The sequence below is a fragment of the Plectropomus leopardus genome, chromosome 10, assembly GCF_008729295.1.
Source record: "Plectropomus leopardus isolate mb chromosome 10, YSFRI_Pleo_2.0, whole genome shotgun sequence".
Lineage (NCBI taxonomy): Eukaryota > Metazoa > Chordata > Actinopteri > Perciformes > Serranidae > Plectropomus > Plectropomus leopardus.
Window position 1 is genome coordinate 19114256 of NC_056472.1, and position 22044 is coordinate 19136299.

General features: G+C 36.1%; 2 protein-coding genes across 2 annotated transcripts; both read right to left on the minus strand.

Annotated features, from left to right (window-relative positions):
* Positions 1–4658: 4658 nt before the first annotated feature.
* Positions 4659–13539, minus strand: prkra (protein kinase, interferon-inducible double stranded RNA dependent activator). Its single transcript, XM_042494780.1, has 8 exons — positions 13153–13539; positions 9936–10111; positions 9315–9396; positions 7914–7992; positions 7495–7612; positions 7305–7399; positions 7031–7193; positions 4659–5714 (listed from the first exon to the last, which is right to left on the minus strand). Exons 1-8 carry the CDS (start codon positions 13203–13205, stop codon positions 5557–5559), a joined length of 924 nt encoding a protein of 307 aa, XP_042350714.1. The 5' UTR covers positions 13206–13539; the 3' UTR covers positions 4659–5556.
* Positions 13540–14236: 697 nt separating this feature from the next.
* Positions 14237–21491, minus strand: casp10 (caspase 10, apoptosis-related cysteine peptidase). Its single transcript, XM_042495242.1, has 13 exons — positions 21275–21491; positions 20213–20501; positions 19532–19637; positions 19152–19287; positions 18637–18710; positions 18433–18481; positions 17972–17994; positions 17851–17881; positions 17652–17753; positions 17440–17519; positions 16530–16650; positions 15918–16416; positions 14237–15104 (listed from the first exon to the last, which is right to left on the minus strand). The coding sequence occupies exons 2-13, from the start codon at positions 20491–20493 to the stop codon at positions 14933–14935; spliced, it is 1674 nt and encodes a 557-aa protein (XP_042351176.1). The 5' UTR covers positions 20494–20501; positions 21275–21491; the 3' UTR covers positions 14237–14932.
* Positions 21492–22044: the final 553 nt, after the last annotated feature.

The window sequence follows — 22044 nt, forward strand, 5'->3', positions numbered from 1 at the left end:
CACCGTAGCATAAAATGTTACAAAAACAGTCAAAAACAACCTAATATGGCATGTCGAAAAAATGACTAAAGATGTCATACTATATAGTGGGAAATAATGTCAAAATATGAGATGTCCCAAAAACCTGAAAATCGCATAAAATAGTCGCGTCGATATGCATTCGCATAAAATGGTTCAAAAACACTCTTATACAGCATGTCGAAAAAATGACCGAAAATGCCATACTATAGTATGGCTAAAACCAGCTGAAAAAAACTGAAAATTGCATAAAATATGCTAAGACATGCTGTAGCAAAGAATGTTGAACAAACAGCCAAAAACATCATAATATGGCATGTTGAAAAAATTGACGGAAACCGCCATACTATAGATGGATCTTTATTTCAAATATTGCAAACAAAATCAGACAGTAAATAAAATGTAATAAGAACTTAAGGCAAAAAAACATCAGATTTCTACCATACATATTCACTAAAAACACAGTAGTAGAAGTATTTCATGTCAGAGGGGGAGCAGGAGAAAGTAATTACTAATCAAATCTAATCAAATCGTACCCCCTTTTTTGCAACTTTAATACACACACACACACACACACACACACACACACACAATTACAAACATATACATTCATATACACATATACATATATATATACACACCTGCATATGTACACACATACATACAAACATACATACATACATACACCTACATACACATATACATGTAAGCCATACACACCTAGATCAAATCAAACAGAAATGTATACAAAAAGAACAAATCTAGCTGTATAAAAACAAATACATCACAGACAAAGAAACACATCAAAAAAGAAAAACAGTCACACTAAGAAAAGCAGCCAACCCGTCTTGTATCATTTCTTACTGTGCCTGTTTCCTCTCTGTCCTACCAGCTCTGTCCCCTTAATATATTATTTTTCAAAACATGTTTCAACTCATTAAATGTTTTACATGTTTTCAGTTCTACACTACAGCTGTTCCATAAGTTAACCCCCTTGACTGTAATACAATCATATTTCGTGTTAGCCCTCACCAACTGTTTCTTGGACATAAAACTTCCTCTCAGATATACTACAGTATGAAGAAAAATCTCCAAAAGACAGCTGAAAACCGCATAGTATGGCATGTCCCAACACATCATAATACAGAATGAAAAAAAATGGCCAAAGACATCACAATATAGCATGTAGAAAAAACTACAGAAAATGCCATACTATAGTATGTAGAAAAATCTCATAATATGACATGTCCCAAAAACAACAGAAACTGCATATAACTGCTGAGACACAACATAGCATAGAATGTTACAAAAACGGCCCAAAACACCCTAATATAGCATGTCAAAAACAACCAAATATGCCATAGTATAGTAGGGCGAAAAATGTCAAAATATGTCCCAAAAACAACTGAAAACTGCATTAAATATTGTGCCAAGATAGGTCATATGGCAAAAAATGTATATTACAGCATGTGGATAACTATCATAGTATAGAATGATGAAAAATAGCAACAAACACCACAATAGAGCATGTCGAAAAAACAACAGAAAATGCCATACTATAGTCTGGTGAAAAATGTCAAAATATCACGTCCAAGAGAGAGCTGAAAACCACATGAAACAGCATGCCAAGACACGTCATAGCAGAAAGTGTTGCAAAAACAGCAAAAAAACACCCTAAAAAAGCATGTCCAATAAACAACCAAATGCCACACTATAGTATGGCGAAAAATGTCAGAACATCACTTGTCGAAACATATAGTATAGAATGTTGAACAAACGGAAAAAAAACCATCATAATATAGCATGTCGTAAAAATGACCGAAGATGTGATGAATATGTGTTGCAAAATGTCAGAATATGACATGTCCAAAAAACAGCTGGAAACCACATAAAATAGCGTGTCGAAACACATCATAGTATAGAATTACTAACAAACAGCCAAAAATATCACAATATTGCACGTCGAAAACACGACCGAAAATGTCATACTATAGTATGACAAAAAATGTCAAAATATTAAATGTCCAAAAAACAGCTGAAAACCACATTAAATAGCATGTCGAGACATGTCATATTATTGGATCTCGAGATATCCAAAATTATCATAATATAGCATGTCCATAAAAAACAGATGAAAACCACATAAAATAGCGTGTCGAAACACATCATCGTATAGAATGTCAGACAAACGGCCAAAAACATCACAATATTGCATGCACAGAAACGACCAAAAATGGCATATTATAGTAGGACGAAAAATGTCAAATTAGACGTCCAAAAAACAGCTGAAAACCACATCTAATAGCACGTCGAGACATGTCATAGTATTGAATGTCGAAAGGATGTAAATATAGCATGTCGAAAAAACAATACAGAAAACGCTATACTATAGTACGGCGAAAAATGACAAAATATGACATGTCCAAAGAACAGCTGAAAACCTCACATTATAGCATGTTTCGACACGCCATAGTAAAGACTGAAGAAAAAACATCCATAAACGTCAAAATATAGCATGTAAAAAAAAAAAACAACATTAAATAGCACGTCAAGATAATGTCAAAAAATGTCCAAAAATGCCATACTATAGTATGATGAAAAAAGTCAAAATATGGCATGTCCCAAAAACAACTGAAAACCGCATAAAATAGCATGCTGAGAGACGTCATAGCATAGAATGTTGTAAAAAGGGCAAAAAACACTATAAAAAGCATGTCCAGTAAATGACCAAATGCCATACTTGAGTATGACGAAAAATGTCAGAACATCACGTCCCAAAAACAGCTGAAAACCTTATATTTTAGCATGTTGATCCACATCATAGTATAGAATGAAGAAAAAACATCCAAAAACATCAAAATATAGCATGTCACAAAAATGACCCAAATGTCATAGCATAGTATGTTGAAATATTTCCGAATATGACATGTCCAAAAAACAGATGAAAACCACATAAAACAGCGTGTCGAAACACATCATAGTGTAGAATGTCGAACAAACATCCAAAATCATCAAAATATAGCATGTCACAAAAATGACCGAAAAATGTCACAGTATATTATGACGAAAAATGTCAAAATGACATGTTCAAAAAATAGCTGAAAACCACATTCTATAACATGTCAAAACACATCAGAGTATAGAATGAGTAAAGACACGGCCAAAAACAACATAATACAGCATGTCGAAAAAATGACCGAAAAAGTCATAGTATAGTATGTTGAAAAATGTCAGAATATGACATGTCCAACAAAAAAAAAACTGAAAACCACATTAGAAAGCATGTCGAGACACATCATAGTATAGAATTACGATCAAACAGCCAAAAATATCAAAATATTGCATGTCGAAAACATGACCGAAAATGCAATACTATGGTATGGCGAAAAATGACAAAATATGACATGTCCAACGAACAGCTGAAAACCACATTAAATAGCATTTCGAGACATGTCATGGTATTGGATGTCGAGAAAATGTCCAAAAAACAGATGAAAACCACATTAAATAGCGTGTCGAAACACATCATCGTATAGAATGTCGGACAAACTGCTAAAAACATCACAATATTGCATGCACAGAAACGACCAAAAATGGCATATTATAGTAGGACGAAAAATGTCAAATTAGACATGTCCAAAAAACAGCTGAAAACCACATCTAATAGCACGTCGAGACATGTCATAGTATTGAATGTGGAAAGGATGTCTATAAACATCAAAATATAGCATGTCGAAAAAAAAACACAGAAACCGCCATACTATATATTGGCGAAAAATGTCAAAATATGACGTCCAAAAAAAGCTGAAAACCTTATATTATAGCATGTTGAGACACGTCATAGTATAGAATGAAGGGAAAAAAACGTGCAAACACATCATAATACAGCACAGTGAAAAAATGACCGAAAACCTCATACTATAGTACGTCGAAGTATGACATGTCAATGAAAACCCAGCTGAAAACCTCATAAAATAGCACATTGAGACACGTTATAATACAGAATGTTGAACAAACAGCCAAGTCAGCGTAATATAGGTAGCACTGCGCAGTGTTTGCCATTAATAACAAAGACTAGTCTATCGTCTCATTTGCCCCGCCATTGTCTCAAGACCGTTAATTAAGACCCGTATTAAAACTGCGTTGAGGTATTCATAGTGCAGTCGAGGAAGACAGGAGCAGCAGAACATCACGAGCATTAATGGCGAAACTAAACCGTTCATTCTGCTGGGCCAAAAACTCTTTCATTTACAAAGATCCCCAAATACCTCCTCTTATCTATTGATCTGATCAACTGTGAATATATAAATAGATCAATTATCCTCCCCCAAAAGTGACAGTGCGAGTGTGAAGGAGATAAAAGAACTTCGTTCATGCACCCATAAAAACATCGGATATTAGACTGACACCAAAGATCAAGTGACAAACCGCCGATACAGTGGCAACCTTTCGGAAACAATATTTTCGACATTTGGAACAATTACCTTTTGGACCGTTTTTTCCACATGGCGTTTTTATACTATGACTTTTTTCAACATTGATGTGTTTTTTGGACCAATTTTCAACATGCTGTTCTATAATCTTCTTCCACATGCTGTAGTATGGCGTTTTTTGACATGTAGATGACAAACCGACACTTGTTAACAGTTAGTGTTTATTTTATGGGTTCACACACATGTTGCTATTCTCTTACCAGAGTTCACTTCATACAGCAGAGGACAGCAGTCAGTAAATTTATTAAATATATAACAAGGTATTTTGAGGCACACTGCAAAAAAAATGGCAACAGACCACCAGGATGGGAATATGAAGTAACATATTAAATCTAAGTCCAACAAAGCGGTGGTACTGTAGGTTGCATACTGACACATGGAAGAAAAAAAATAATTTGACGCATCTGTAGATAAAAATACAGACTATCCTTTCAAATATAACACAAAATAATCTCTCTTTCGATTCACTTTCATTTTAGGATTTAACTGAAAGGCAGGTATTTATAAAAACAAATTAAACGTTTAAGATCTTCTATTGGCTCAATATATAGCTACAGAGAAAACTGAAATAAAAAAAAAATGCAACTTCAAAATATCTGCACCCTGACTAAAGAGGAGTCAAAAAATTCCACCAAAGCAACACAAAAAAATGTGGATAAACATGTACAACTATGATAAGGAAGTGCTTCATATTATTCACTGCTCCTACTTCATTAACACGCATACTTTTTCTTAAATATGTCGGACAGTTCAAGTAAAACATGATAGTTCTGTGAAGACAACAATTCATTTATATTTGATTCTTAATACTGAGAGAGTTTGTCTTCTCACAAAGACTGCTCTAAAGCTGCCTACTTCGAGTCAGTGTACGTGGAGTTATTGTTGAGCATGATCTGCTTTGTCATACACATAATTATAAAAACATACCTTGACCTCAAATTGTCCACGGCCAGGAAGACTAGTGGGAAGAACGATCTACAGCCTCATCGTGACTGGTCATCAGCTTATACATGTGACGATACAGGTGAAGCAGACAGTGCGGGTTTTACTTGGTGGAGGCCATGATCTTGATGTACTGGAGGGCGCTGTGTGCTGCGTCATTGTGAGCGTTGCTACAGGAAATGCCGGTGCCGTGGCACACGGTGACCGGGGAGGTGGACAGCTCTGCCAGGCACTGGTACTGGCCGTTCACCGTCAGCTCGTCTGCAAAGTACAGTAACACTTTACAAGACGCCACCACCAGCACAAAATAATGATGCAGCGTTCTCTCTGAGTGCCTCCATTAAGCTTACTATGCTTCGTCCCATCCTCCAGCAAAATCTTCCGAACCACATTTTTTCGTACTATGGTCAAATTTTGTCTGCATTACCCATTAAATATATTTCTAGTCAGCAATTATCTTTCTGTGTAGTAGTTTTCATTGTTAGTGACATGCAATCCAGCATTACTGTTTGTATTTTTGTTTTATTGATATCAGAGTGTAGTTACCTAATATTTGGGGACACTGTTTCAAGTGAATTTGTTGAATATTTTCCCAAAAAGTACAAGTACACACACACGCAAAGGAGAAATTGATATTTGCAGTAATTTTGTGAACCCCTTACTTTAGGAGTAAAGTTACTGAATATTTTTGTGGGATCTCTTTTCTGTGTTGAACTTTATAAACTGTCCCTATGCACTTGTCTCACAGCTGGCTGCATTTAGAGAGCAATGTCAGTCCAGCTTGGATGATGGCTTATTTTGATGAAAATGAAAATGTCATTTGTGTTTTATTAACATTTTACTTAAGAGTTATTGATCTGGGAAATTTGAATATCGAATATCAAGCTGGTTAAGTCAGCCAGCATTCAATTTTTCTAGTGGTACAGAGTACCACATCGGACTGACCTACTTCCATCTCTGGTTACTGCTAATCCAAAAATGTCCTCCTGCCGCTGCATCGCGTTAGAGGCAAAAAGGGAAAAAAAGTGATAGGAGACACAATGTATTTGTACAAAAAATTCTGCAACTCATGAAAAAAAAAGTCATTTGTGGCTTTTTTATTTGTCTGCAGCAAATGATAAAAACACTCCAAAACAAGCAGCTTTGTGCTTTTTTGCTCTCTTCCAAGTCAATCTGTCAAAAACCTGAGAAAAATTAAAGTCTATTGGAATATTTGTTTTTCAAAGCTGTGCTTACAATCAGGTCCTATATCATCTGTCTGAGTCTGAAGAGGAAAAACTTACTGTACCTGCAGACTTTTAATGCAAATTAAAGGCTTAATTTAAAATATCCATACTGTAGCTGCTTTCATTAATCACTTGTGTCCATTTTCTTTTTTGTTACAGACTAATTTTAATTATCTATTGGCGGTGTTTTTTCTTCTTCTACACTACAATAGATCTATAGCCAGAAATGGAGCAGCAGCCTCAGGTATTTTCCTTTTATAGTGAGAGAAGTGAGGAGCCACATTAGCTGAATGAGTAGCACCCTGTATCTTAGCAACCAAAGCAACATCACTATAGTGTTAGGTGCCTCACCTATGTCGAAGTATGTGACCTCAAATCCCTGCTCCATGGACAGCTCCAACATCATCTGAATATAATCTGTGTTGGGAATGCTCAGCGGGTTTCTTCTCAGTAAAGATATATTCTCAGATGAGGAATTCCTTAAGTTCTCAAATCGGACGCTCGGTTTAGGGGTCTAGAGAATGAAATGCAACAGAGAAACAGCACAGTTAAAAGACACTCAACTCAGAAATGTTGCAGATGCCTCCAGCGGTCAATTCGCAAAGGCGAGAAGTATTTCATGTACCCATGTGATTTCAGAGCAGCCTGACAGACTTTGAAGCTTTGAAACCATTTTCTCTGCAGCTGCCTTTTTCGCTGCCTTTTTTGAATTTCCTATAGCTGTTGAAACACAAGACAAGAGAGTAAGAACAGGATGAACAATTCTTGCAGTCACTTTAAAAGATTTAACACAAATGTCTCAAAAACGCCCGTGCCTTTCTCTGACAGGGACTCCATTCGACAAGTAACAGTGAACTCTCTCTTGTGTGGTGGACCAGCCTCCATTAAAACTGTGTATTCAGGAAGACGCCATCCTCTCTGCAATGCCAACTCCTGAAATGAAAAATCAGAGTTTGTATTGTACTTCAGAATACTCACTGTGTATATAATACAGGGCACAGTGCTATTGCTGAATGCCAGTTTTATTTACACTTTTAGTCAATGGAAACCATTTTTAACTCCTGTTTGGATACATTTTTTTAAGCTTTATCTACTTATATTTTTTACACTTTAATCTGAAAATTATCAAATAGATATACACATGATTTTTTTTCATATACAATTACAGACAAGACATACACGCACATACCCACAGCGCAAATCAAAACCACAAGCACAGCCCTGATTTTCACACCTGCAGTATCCCCACTGAGTTGGGATGGTTGTTTGTTTCTGCTGCGACGCCGTTACTCTCAGACTTCACAGGAACGTTTCTGTTGGGAATTACATCAAAGCAGTTACCACAGCTGCAGCAGATTAACGCTTACTGCAGGCCGCCAGAAAAGCATTACGATGTATGCATGGCAACATGGCGTGGCAAAGGCTAATAAGGTTTTGGCAAACTCAACTTAGGGCTGCAGCAAAAAAAAAATATATTTTCATTATTTACTAGTCTGATTATAATTTCAAAAATTAATGGTCCCAGAAAACAGTGAACAGTGCCCATTATAATTTATCAATTTGCCTCAGTTTTTTTTTTTTTTTTTTTTTGGCTTTTACCTTTTTTAGTTATAGAACAGATTCAGCGTGAAAGGGGAGAGAGAGAGGGGGATGACATGCAGCAAAGGGCCGCAGGTCAGAGTTGAAACTAAGGCCACTACGGCGAAGACATGGCCTCTGTACATGGGCTGCCCGCTTTACCAGGCGAGCACCTGGGCACCCCCTACATTTATTTATCTATTTATTCTGTCCTGATTCTTATTATCATCATTGTCATTATTATTATTATTACTATTATTAGTTTTTATCTCTATTTCTCCTTTTCGTCTGTCGTCTTTCTTCCATGTTACTGCATCTTATCTCCTGTCTAGTTTTACCTCAGTTTTGTCTTGCCTTAGTTCAGCATTACAGTTTGGCCTCTATTTTCACATGGCCTCTGGGGTATCTTAATTCTGCTTTGCTTTGTTTGTCAAAAGGCTGTAAACTCTGTTTTTAAAGGTGCTATATCAATAAAGTCATTATTATTGGGAGTTATTAAGTTGATATGATAGTGGTTAATTTTGCCCAATTAAAAGTCTAAATGACAAATAAATTCAGTTTACTGTCATTGATGCAAAGTATTCACATTTGATATATTTGATGTATATATTGCATTCCAACACTGCCCACCTATAGGATCATAGTTTACAAAATACATCCAGGTGAAGGAGGGAAAACAGTATAACTTCATCAAACTGTATTAATTACTCAAATAAAAGTAGGAAGAGAGGGAAGAGAGGAGAGAGGAAAAGAAAGAAACAAAAGAGGAGTAAAACAAAATATATTATTATTATTATTTATTATTATTATTATTATTATAATATAATAACATAAACTTTGATTAGATATTGAAACCCCTTTTGAATTTTTTTTTTGATTCGTTACAAGAACCACTCAAATAATACGTTGGTACCTTTAAATGGTGCCTTACAGCAGAGAGCTGTTTTTTGTGTATATATTATTATTGAGAGCACCTTCTAAGTTTGTATTTGATTTTTTCGATTATAATAATTGTTGCCAATAATTGTTTTTTAACAATCACTTAACTTCTACTCACACTGTCCCAGCGTCTATCTGCAGAATATTCAGGGCAGCCTCTGCAGCCTGGTGTTTAGCAGCCTTTTTACTGGGACCCTGCCCTGAAACAAAACACAATAACGGACACACAAAACACTACAGGTGATATGGCGTCTTAAAAATATTATTTCACAATCCAATAAAAAAGCCCATAACCTCAAGTCACTTATAGTGTCTTATGTTCCAGGAAATAATGGTTAACACTAGAAAGAACATATAAAAAAAAGGAGACAGATCTGTCCCTTTTCAAGTACATGTTGTTATTTGAAGATGTCAAATGTAAAAACTGGATTATTTCTCATCACCTCAACACTGACAGCTTTGCAAATGCTTCTCATCCTCTTCTCTTGAACTGCACTGTTCTATCCCTGAGACGAGACACCTCAGTTAAAAAAAACACGGCATATAGAGGATATATTTAGGACTGTGCTGCAGTTAAGAGATGCACCTGACAAAAAAAAAAGAAGTGACAAATAATAATGTTGCAGGCTGGAGTGCTCTTTCTGAATTATCAGTGTATGATTTTCAACTCAAACAAAAACGCTTCATCCAGTGACAGGCAGCTATCAGCACAGCAGCAGGAGGTGAGACTGTAACTCACCCGTGCAGCCAACTTCTCCAATTTTCACGCTGAAGACGAAGCTGGGTTGGTGAGCCTCTCCTTCAGTCTTCTCCATCACATACACGGGGAGGTTACCACTTTTGGTGCCATATTCATGCAGGATTTGTATAGGCGTCTTCCCGGGGTTGGTCCTCTGCGATTCATTCGCATTCAAGCTGCATGTATTAAACAAGCGTCCACATACGGTTAACTGGGAAGACGCAGCAAACCCGGAAAGTTTACAGAGCATAAATAATTAAAGCAAATGCAAGAAACAATTGACAGAATGGAGAATTTACTGCAGAATAAAAGTGATATGTCAATACTTATACTTTTAAAAGCATTTAGACAAATAATTCATTTTGTCAACAGATACTAGCAGCTTATTCTAATGAATCTATCGCAGTACCCTGAAAGGTTTCAATTTGTTGTCAAGATACATTCAGTAACCATGAAAAAATGAAACCTCTTGCAAAATATAATGCTACCTCATAAATTAACCTGTAATGAATTTGGAAATGTAAATAATATCTCTGTCTTGTAAATGGAATTAACATAAATTTCGAAAACTCTTTAACACATTTCAATACATCCTAATCAAAAAGAAAAAAAAAAAGAAAACTCTATAAATGATTTTTTATAGAGGTACTATCTATAACAGGTCTTTTTAACTGAATTTTAAAAAATTAGAGTGCATTTTTTATTTATTTATTTTACAGATATTGCAGAGACAATTTTTGGGGTGATAATTTTTGCATTTAATTTTTAATGAAAAAAAAGTTATTATGTGATCCATACAATGCAAGCATGTTCCCTTGCACTCAGAATACGATTTTCAGGCCGGGGCATCTCTGTAGTGCCACAGTGCTTCAATTGTCCAGAAAATGTATCTAAAAATTGCAGCTCCTGCCCTCTGTCATATTGCACTCTGTCATATTGCTATAATATTTTTGAAAAATTGTACAGCCCTACCATATAGAGCTTTTCTATTTTACTGGTCACAATATAAGACATCTAGGCTGCACATCTTCTACTTTCCCTTTAGTGTTTAATGTCCAGATTTGACAAAGATGTGAAAAACGTTTTGCAAGAGCTTAAGGGTGTCCCACTGTGAAACTGACAAATAATCGAGGTCTCCAAGCATTTTCTTTTCATTTTAAATATGTCTGTAATATTGCAGACTAGTAAGAACTTTCTACATTTCATGGTGGTTTGATTTAAAAAATGGGGATGACAAGTGAAGTCTATACGCATTAAAAGAAACAAAACATTGAAGGATTTTCATGTAAGTGTAGCAGCGAGCACCATCTAGCTCTTTGGTCTGGAAAGGTCAGCAGGTCATTCAGTTTCAATAAAACGCATATGAAATGTAAGCTGCCGATTTTTTCTAACAACAGAAAGCTTCTGCCGCAGGCTCTCTGCACTTACACTTGGGCTGGACAAAATGTCAATAACATAAAATAATATTGTAATTATTGCTATATTCAAGTAGTATTCAGTTATATTCAAAGTGTTTCATCTTGATATGATTCATAGGCTATGCAATGCTGTCAGACAATACAATACATGTTGCTGTGAGCTTTGATTGTGGATTTTTTAACAATACTGTTAGGTATAAGCAATGTTTTTATGCCGTTTTTAAAAAAAATCACAATTAATCGATTATGTTATGTTCATACTCCTCTACATAACACTTCCCGTGGTCAGTTTTCTGTCAAATATCGTGGAGTGGTCTTATGGAATGAGATGAAATGTTAATTTACTGGATTTTTCTGTCATTGTCCATGTACAGAAACAGCCTTCAAAAAGCTCGGCTGTCAAAATATCTTGCTTGATTCAAGAATGATACCTCTTTGATCATTCAAATCACATGTTCACAGTGATTTTGCGTATTTTATTTGTTAACCATATACTATACTTACACTTCTACCACAACCTTGTACTATTTATTCTTTTCTTTATTGTTGCTTTCTATTATGTAAATAAAATAAACAAATGATCGATAAAGAAAAGCGCTTACAATTTGCAACTATGTCTGGAATATGATTTGTAGGCTAGGGCATCTCTGTAGCACCACAGTGCTTCATTTATCATAGTAAGTTAAACATTTTACCTTTATCAAAAAAAAAAAAAAAAAATAGCTCCTGCAATTTGGATATTACACTTCTCAATATTGCAATTTTGATACTATTTAGATGAATTGTGCAGCATTAACTTATACACTTGGAATCGACATCACTTGTCATTTGTCAACTTGCTCCAACCATTATTTTTGTTTGTTTGGGGATATAATCAATCCAATTCAGACCCCAAAACAGATCTATTAAAAAAAAAAACATTAAAAAAAAAAAAAAGAAAAAAAACGGTCATGCTATGATGCTGAAAATAAGAGTCTGTCATAAAAACTATAGCAATAAAAAAAAATACATTAAAGTCACCGAAGTGCAGTTTTTGGGTTGAGATAAAAATTTGTTGGTGACAAAATAGTGGTTGCCAAAAGTATAACTCACGTTGACAGTGTGTAAGATATCATAGTTATTATATTTTGCTACAACAAACAGATGTCTTTTAAATCATCAGATACACGATGACATATGGGAGTACTGTGGCTTATTGTTCTGCACATTTAACTCAAGAATCACCAAAAACTGGACGCGGAGTTTTAAGCATCAACACTAAAACACTGCTCGTTAGCCTGCTAAGCTAATCAGTGTGTCGGTAGCTTTCTGCCGTTGACGCAGTTAGCTCCGACATCCAATTAAAAGTACATCTTCTCTAATGCTAACAGTGACCCTCCGAAAAGTTATCTGTCGAGTGTTTTATTTTAGAAATATATCTTAAATGAGGTCCATTCTGGTGGCAAATACATTAAATAAACACCCAGTTCAACCTCCGTTAATTGCCATTAGCGTTACCAGCAAACATTAGCTAACTAACAAAAAAAATAACCGCTTACAATATAGCTAACGTTAACGCTACTTGCTAAAACAGTTATTTTAACAACAGAAGAGTAATAAACTCATTATGATAGCTGCCTGTCACTGAATGAACAGCGTTACCTAAGAAACTTTACAGCGTTTATTTTATCATAACTACATACGTAGCGTCATTATTATTATTATTTAAACACTTGGCGTTGGCTGAATTTGTGAAATATTGTCAACAGGTCTATTTTAATTCACAGCAATACGTTTAAATTAGCAATAAATCAACGAACCTCGTGTCTGCGGTGGTTTTCACTGCTGGTGATTGATATCCCTCCTGAGACATGTTTACAGTTTTTTGTCGTTTTCCTTGCGGGATGATTAAATATTATAAATCGGGTAACTGGAAAATATCTCAGACAGCACTTTGAGGTTTATTTCTGGGCATCTGGTTTTGTTTTAAAGCCGAAAATAAAGTGGCCTGAAATGCTAACAACTCTTCATTGTAACCTGGCCGGTACAGTTTAACGTCATATCAACATCCGGGTCAGCAGCGGGTCAGTAGCCTCCTGTATGTGGAGACAAACTGTTTACCGCCCCCTGCTGGTGCTGGAGCTCAGCGGCGCCTCACAGTTACAGCAGTTTTATGTTGCTGGATTACACTCAATTTATTCCAAAAAATAATTCAAAACACAGCAGTATAAATGCTTAATGCAGTATTATACAGTCTTTTATTTTCTTTCTTTATTTATCTTGTTTTATTATAAATGGTAATTGTTGCGATAATAATAATAATAATAATAATAATAATAATAATAATAATAATAATAATAATAATAATAATAATGATGATGATGATGTTATCATGTAACTATCATTATAATTATTTTAATTTCAATGATTTATTTTATTGTTTACTTTTATTTGTTTCTGTTGTGATATACTGTTATGTTGTCTTAGACCCCAGGAAGACTAGCTTGTTGCCTAGGTGTCAGCTAATACAATAAACAAATTAACGTGATGAGCTTTCCAATAACTTTTTCTTTTTTTTTTAAGTTTTGATAAAGGGGCCTTATCCACACAATATGTGTATATTATCTATCCTTTGAGACAAGAAACACAACTGTAGCAATCTGACTTCCCACTAATGTTTTACAATAACTTTTATAATAGGCTGCTTAATATTATTCAATTTTATTTGTATTAGTTATTCATTTTAATTTTTTGTTTTTTATCATCATCATTATTATTATCATTGGTAATAATAAATAATTTATTATTTTTCTAGATTGTAATTCCTTGAGTGGACCTCATACACACAGTATGTAGATAATATCTATGCTGTGAGACCAGAAAATTACAGGGACAAGCCTGTCCCTTCTCAAGAGAATACTTTTATTTTAAGACGTCACATGTATAGACTGGATTATTTCTCATCACTCAACAATGAAAGTCTGCAAATTAATTCCATTATTAAATATTCTGTCAATTATAAATCATTTTTTGTGCAAAATGTCAGAAGACTGACTCTTTTAGCATTATTTGGTGATACACATTTGCTTTGTACCCGTTTCCTGTCATTTCTCCATCTTTCCTATCTAATAATGGCCACAAATGCCCAAAAAAAAAAATCTTTAAAGAAAAGAAAAAGAAAGGATATAATAACAGCTACAGTGGACAAATGGGTTTGACCTCTGTATGTATCATAGCAGGTATAAAAATAAAAATAACGGGGTGCCCAGTGGCTCAGTTGGTAGAGCGGGCGCCCCGTGAACAGACGCTGTGTTCTTGTGGCAGCTGCCACAGGTTCGAGTCTAGCCTCGGCCCTTTGCTGCATGTCATGCCCTCGCTCTCCCCCTTTCACGCTATGTCTATCCTGTCCAATAAAGCCCCCAAAGGATATCCTTAGAAAAAAAAAAATAATGTGACAAATTTATCTACTTCATTTTGCATCATGTGTCATCACGAAAATATTTTTAAACCTTAATGGAGTGTATCTGGCAGTTTTAAAACTGTGAACACTTTTGTCTCAGGGATGAGTCTGATGAGTGAGTCAATCAAACAGGCGTCAGGTTATTGTGCGCAGTGCGACAGGCTGGGGGCGAGAGCTTCGGGTTTCGGAAAGATCACTTTCTTCCTGAGTGTCAAAGCTGGTTGAGGCATCTGCTTCTTTTTACCGTGGCAATCAGTCTTCTGGCTAACATCTGAATTCACTTTGGTCAGGATGGACAGAAGGTCATGACCCCTGGAAAAAAAAAATACTATGAGATACTGAACTAAAAAATTACAAAAAAAATTATAATTTGTTAGTCTCCAACTTCAACCTAATACATATCGTTAAGGTTGGTAAAATTAGAGGTAGACGAAGAAAAGTGTCAATAACAATAAAAATACAAATAAAATCATTTTAGTATAGCAGTAGCAACAAAATGTACTTTAACTATCAAAAGTAAATGTGCCTTTACATTGCTGAATGGCCTCTGTCAGTGTACATTTTTATATTATTGGATTACTGTAATTTAAACTCAATGGTTGCTGTGGTGTTAATTTAAATTATTTTACACAGTGCTGGGTAGTCAAATCAATAAAAATTAATTGTATATTTTATTGTAAAATCAGTCAAATGCGTAAAGTAAGTAAAAAGTATGATATCTCCCACTAACGTAGTGGATTAGAGGTACAAAGGTAGCATAAAGTGTAAATACTCAACTAACAATTCTTTATTTTTTTTTTACATTTTGCTGATGCCATTCATTATTGTATGCATTACAGGTGTCAAACACAGGTGCCCTGGCAGGCCTGGATGAAAAACAGCTTGGGTTTTTCTGCCAAAGAGGTGCACTTAAGTGCATTGACAGGTTCCTTCAGGTCCTTAATCTTGACTGTCTGGCCGTCCACACCATACACACTTCCCTCTTTTTTGGGCTATAACAAACTTTGACTTGACAACTCAGGACCTTAAAGTTCTATTCAAATGGTACTCGTGTAGATTTACTTTCCTCCACTGAAAAAAAAAAATCACATCATGCAACAAAAGGTGATATTTTGTTTCACTGACCTTGGCACCATATTGACAAGATTTTGGCACAACGACTGAATAAACCACGTGCCATTCTTCCTCTCTCTGTAAGAGACAAAAGAAGGAACGGTGGCCATTCCCAGCAGGAAATCTGCATCACATGGGATAGACTCGTTAGCTTTGACAGCATCGTTGCAAACATAACGAAGCGAAGGACCATCAGCCTCGATGGAGACAGCCGTCTGCTCACAGGTGCCCTGGCAGGCCTGGATGAAAAACAGCTTGGGTTTTTCTGCCAAAGAGGTGCACTTAAGTGCATTGACAGGTTCCTTCAGGTCCTTAATCTTGACTGTCTGGCCGTCCACACCATACACACTTCCCTCCTTGCCGTGGCTGAGAATGCAGCATACGAGACAGTCCATCTGACTATGGTTTCTCCTGCCGAGCTCACACATCAGGGACAGCATCTTCTCAGTCATACAGTCTCTATGTACCTCTACCTCAAAGCCGAGCCATTCAAACACCTTGTGCAGACACTCTGGAAGACACACAGATGACTGTAAATAGAAACATGCATCAACATGCCAGAGCAGGAATGAGAAACATGCACCGGTTCATATTTTGAGATTTCCAAAAGTTAATTAGACACACCTTCATCATGCACTGTCCCCTCCCGCTTCTGGAGACCGTTTATGGAGTTAGTGAAGTTGTAGTTGTTTATTATCAAGCAGATACCTCTCTTTGCTGCAGTCATAGGATATGTTCCCAAATCCTACAGAGATAAATCAGAAACGCAGCACAGGATTCAGTGTAAAACTTTTATGTTGCCACAATTTACACATTCAAACAAGATATTACAGGTCTAGTATGTGGGATTTAGGGGGATATGTTGGCAGAAATGGAATATGATTAGTATGCTCTCTTTAGTATATAATCACCTGAAATAAGAATTTTTGTGTTTTCGTTACCTCAGAATGAGCAGTTTATATCTACATAAGGAGCAGGTCCTTGTTTGTGGACATCGCCATGTTTCTACAGTAGCCCGTAACTGACAAACTAAACACTGGCTCTAGATAGGGCCATTTGTGTTTTCTCATCAGCCACTAAAGTTAGCAGCATGGGAAAAACACAGACATGGCTCTGCTTTATTCAGTATTTTTAGCAGTTTAAGTCACCAGGTCCATTTGTTTTGGTGAGAAAGAGACCTCTGTGGGTAATTCAGCACCCAGGAAAAACCCCCTGAAGTAATCAGTGAAAAAAGGTGAGCACAGGCGCGAGGTTAGCCCATCTGCAAATAGTCAAACAAGGTAAGAGCAATGCTGATATGTAATATAAAACTGCTTCATTCTGTGGTTTTATCGGTTTAAATCGCCAAGAACATTTGTTTTGGAGAGGAAGAGACCTCTATTGGTAATTTGGTTCCTAGTAAGAACCTCGTGAACAACAAGCACAAAAGGAATTCTTACTGGGAGAAGTTTCAGCTGGTTGTAATCTGCAATCCTCACTGTCAGACGCCACTAAATCCCACATGAAATTGTAGAAGAAATAATAAAGCACGCACCTCCACGTTTGTGTTTGTGATCTGCTTTTCAGGGGAGGCCTTGTTTTCTTGAGGCGGCATTTCCGAAACCTCGATACTCACTATGGGACAGATGATTGTAGGGTGGTAGGGCAATGATTTTCAGCAAAGATAAAAATAAACATTTATATAATAAAATAATTAAAAAGTTCAACATGTTGTTTTATTGATAGCTTAACACAGAAACTACTTACAACGACCTTTCAAGGAGGCATATCCACTTTCAGTGCTTAAACCCCCCATTGAATGTGACAGAGCCGTAAACTCATCTACACCATGACATACATTTGGAAAATCTAGGAAAAGACAAAAGAGAATTTGGGAGAAATTCAGCTGCTGCACTGCAATTAAAATGTTTAAATCGTGAGACAAACAACCTGATGCAAGACTCACCCACAGAGGTGTTGGAGGTATTCATGGAAGACTGTGTGCGACACAGAGGAAGTTTTCATTAAAAGGCACAAAGAAATGTCAGCGTTTATTTGTCATATAACTTCTAATACATGATTCTCACCTCAGCCAACGGTCTGAATTCATCTGAGAAGAGGGACATCAGGTTTATAATTCTCAAATGATTAAAAACAAAACATAATGTTCAGTGTGAGCCAATGTGGCATTTTTATAGTAATAATTAGACATGAGACTTGAGAGTAGAAGAAAATTCAGATACCCAAAGTAAGTGTGGGTGCTCATTTCTGTCATTTGAAGGAAAAAAGTCCATCATCTAAGTTTTTTATTTGTTTTATAATTTTGTATTTCATAATTATGAGACACTAAATTATATTTATGAGGAAAAAAATACTTTATAATGACAAGAAAAGTAAGGTGGACCTAAAAATGTTTAAAGATACTGCTCATTTGAAGAAGAAATGTACATCTCACAGAGTGATTGCTTTCATACAAGCAAAGCACATTATGGAGTATTTATTTACCTATTTGAAATACAGATATACTGTAGAATCACTGTCTTTTTACCTGACATTTCACATGAGGTAGTCCTCTCAGGATCTAAAGACTGGGGGGCCTGATAAACAACAAGAAGAAAAGGACATTGCAACAAGTGGCTTATGCAAAGAGAATAAAGTGTCAGTAAAATGTTGCGTGATGCTGCAGAGATGTGGTAATAGTATCAGGGTAGATACGTGTCACTGAAACATACAGGGATTCAAAGGAACATACTTGATTTGGTTCAAAAGGATACGTCATAGCCCTTGGTCGACCCGTTTCTTCAGCGACAGGGCTGGTCTGAGTTACTGTAGATAAAAATGACACAAGGTAATCAATAGTAATGTGTGCAAATATCTGCAAATATAAGGAAGCGAAATATTAATCATACGAAGAATGAGAGATTAACTGTTACTGTAATCAAATGTGTGTGAACATGTACATTATTGGACGTTAATGGACATAAATCTTTTCACACACTGACACTCTGAAGTGAAGCTGGCGCAACATCGTGCAAAGAGTCTGTGTAGTGCGTAAAAACAACCTGCTCTGCACTGCAAACATGACGCATCACATCCTTCCCCATGTATCTCAGCTGTTTCCTGTGCTGCTGTCCTTACCTCACCACTCTGACTTCTGAAGTAAACTCTGAAAGTAAACCTGCTGTCTCCACGGTCTGCTTTTGGTTCCTCATCTCTGCATTTAGCGTTACAAGTAGAATGTGCATATACAGTTTTTCTGTAGCTTACCCTGCTGTGCTTTAAACCGGACAATCCTGTCTTGCAGCATGGGACACACTGCCTTAATTATGGTTTCTAGTAAGTCTAGATTAGTGTCACTGATGAGATCCATGTGCTCCATCTCCAGGAAGACCTCCAGTGTAGTCTGAAGAGTAAAGCAGATTTACAGTTACACTTTTTATCACCATGAGGTAATATGATGCATATTTTATAGCAGAAGCAGAATTCAAAATCAGACATAATTAACTTCAGAACTTATTTATTATTTCTGTGTGTGTGATAAATCAAACAAGTGACACTGTAGTACTATAAATTAAATATAATTTGGTTGCCCAAAACACCATCTAACTCATGGCTTTCAAACATCGATGCTCTGAAGATACACTTACAACATTTTCCTCCAGTTTTCTACGAGGCAGCTTTTTGACTAACAAGAACTTCACATCTTTCAAGTCGTCATCAGTAATCTCCTCAGATAGGTCGTACAGCAGCTTCCTGAAAAACATAAAAAGTAATTAAAAATGTTCAGTGTTGTCAAAGGAGGCTTTGTGCTTTACTGGACATAGGTCACTGTAGTGTGTCACTATAGGAAAAAAGCATATTTTTTGTCAACATTGCAAAGCAGATTTAAAACAAAACTGTGAATGAAACTCAGCACACAAAGCTGAACTTGCAAACTCATATTTAAGTTACAAGAACAAATTTTGGCTCTGCTTGTGGCTGTGAAATCAGGGCAAAACTTAATGCTTTTGTCTTAAATCTGTGTGTCTGTGATTTCTGCTTTGAATCTGTACTTACATGTTCACAGAAAATTTTGTGTAATGTCACTGTCGATGAAAGTTGTGCAAAAAACATCCTACAATTTGTTTCTGCAGAGACACATCTTTTCTACAGTCACACACTTTCTCATGCAAAATGAGTTCTTTACAAATTGTGATACACAACAGACAGAATTATTTGCATACATTGTTTCACAAGCTCAAAATTATTTGAATGTATTTCCAAAGGTTTCTCTGTGAACTAAATCATGCCTAATCATTTCCTTAAACAGTAAACTGTAGGCACTGCACCTGAAAGGAGAGATGAGGTTTGTGGTTGTAGATGCTTGGTCTGTGAGCTTGAGGTCACGAATCAAGGTGGGGCGTTGGATGCTGAGGAGAAGCTCAGTCAGCAGGTGTGGTCGCTCAGCAGAAAGGTGGTCTTGATGCGCCAGGCGAGAGAAGAGGTCACTGGCCGACTCCACCGAGGTCGGGCTTCGGCCCAGGAGGTCAGTGCAAAGAAATGCTAAAGCTTTCACCTCGTCCTTACCCAGGGCCCTCCCTACCTCTAACAGCAGCTTCTGGAAATCCATTCTGTGTGCTAAAAGAGGAATACAGGACAGATCCAACCACTGGTTTCATTATTATTTCCTGACAAGTAACAGTATAAAAAGCCTTGTCAGCTGTTCCTCACTGATCACAGATATAAATGTTGTTAATACTGGATGGTATTTTTTTGTGATTTGCTTTTAAGGACAGCTGGATTAGGTATCAATGACAATGGAGCTAATCTATTCAAAAAAATTCTACGTTTATCTCTGACCAGTCATGACATAGTATGTAATGCTTCAGCAGCACATCGTTAGAGCACATCATGTTCACATATTATGTAGCTGCATTATTTTATACTGGATTTTTATTTTGTGCTCATGCCTTTGAACAATTTGTTGTTTCATTTAAAAGGAATACACTGCATCAATACCCATGTATCACAACACCCCTTTTTGTAACTAGGGATGTAATGGTACATTGATCTGGACTGATAAATCGATTAAAAAATTAGTAATCCAAAGTTAATGATGCAAAGTGAAAACATAAATATATATCCTAATTTATAAGATTTCTAAGTGCTATAAACAGTGCTGGCAGTTAAGTTAAAAAGTTCGTCTGCAAGAAAATAAACCTCATGAAAAGAAGGAGACGTGTCTTACCTCCAACTATAACACAACAGGTTGACACATGATCATATTAACACGTACAGCTACACCACAGTCACTATCCAACATCGACAAACTTTGATTTGATTTTCAGCTCTATTTAAGCAGTAAAAAAAACATTTATCCACTCTAAAAACGTGTTGCGCAGTGTTGTTACCTGTGTGAAGTTTTCAGCAGGTCTGACCGAACAGCATATTAGTCGTCCTCTTCAACATATTAAAGTGCCGCTGGTGATTGGAAATCAATGATAAACATACGACTATAAACAGTAGCCTGTATTTATTTAGGTCTTATTTCTGTCTTTACACGAATTTAACGAGGACGTAGTAGTTCGGACGCAGTATTTTTAAAAACAAGTCTTCAGAAGCAGGAAGCACAAATCGAAAGTAAAAAGAGAGAACGTGCGCGGCCTGACGTGATCCCAAATCAGTCACAGAGCTCCTATTGGCTCTTTTTGTTATCTGAGACGTGACTGTGTGGCAGACGTGCCCTGATTTGAATTTCACCCCATAAAGTGGAGTTCCATGCTTCCTGATAAGGAGCCTTGACTGGACTTTGACACCAGCAACAAGCACAGATACAGTCAGCATGTCATAAAAACAGCTTATTAGCTCAAATTAGTCTATTTTGCTAATTTAACCTATATCTATATCATGACAAAATGTGTATTATGTTAGTTTTGTCATTTATTTATTATTCATTTACTTACTTACTTACTTACTTATCGATAGATTAGGCTATTTGATTATTTATTTAGTTTTTACTCATTTATTTATTTATGTATTTATTTTAGAACATGCGCTGTCTCATAGTATTATGGATATTCAAGGATAGGCTATACAACTTGCAGCCATGATGCATAAATTTATTATACTTAAAAACGACCATGTAGTCCTACATCATCACATAGCCTAAAACATTACTTTG

Bases quoted from the DNA above. Each gene is read 5' to 3' on its own strand.
- prkra (XM_042494780.1), bottom strand. From the start codon at position 13,205: ATGTCTCAGGAGGGATATCAATCACCAGCAGTGAAAACCACCGCAGAC. The intron at 7,400-7,494 runs GCACGGGCGTTT...GTGTTTCAACAG, and splicing joins GGAGTCCCTGTCAGAGAAAG to CTATAGGAAATTCAAAAAAG. The intron at 5,715-7,030 runs GTGAGGCACCTA...TGTACTTTGCAG, and splicing joins GGTCACATACTTCGACATAG to ACGAGCTGACGGTGAACGGC.
- casp10 (XM_042495242.1), bottom strand. From the start codon at position 20,493: ATGGATTTCCAGAAGCTGCTGTTAGAGGTAGGGAGGGCCCTGGGTAAG. The intron at 18,711-19,151 runs GTAAGCTACAGA...TTTTATCTACAG, and splicing joins CCGGTTTAAAGCACAGCAGG to TAACTCAGACCAGCCCTGTC. The intron at 15,105-15,917 runs GTCAGTGAAACA...TTTTTTTTCCAG, and splicing joins CTTGTCAATATGGTGCCAAG to GGGTCATGACCTTCTGTCCA.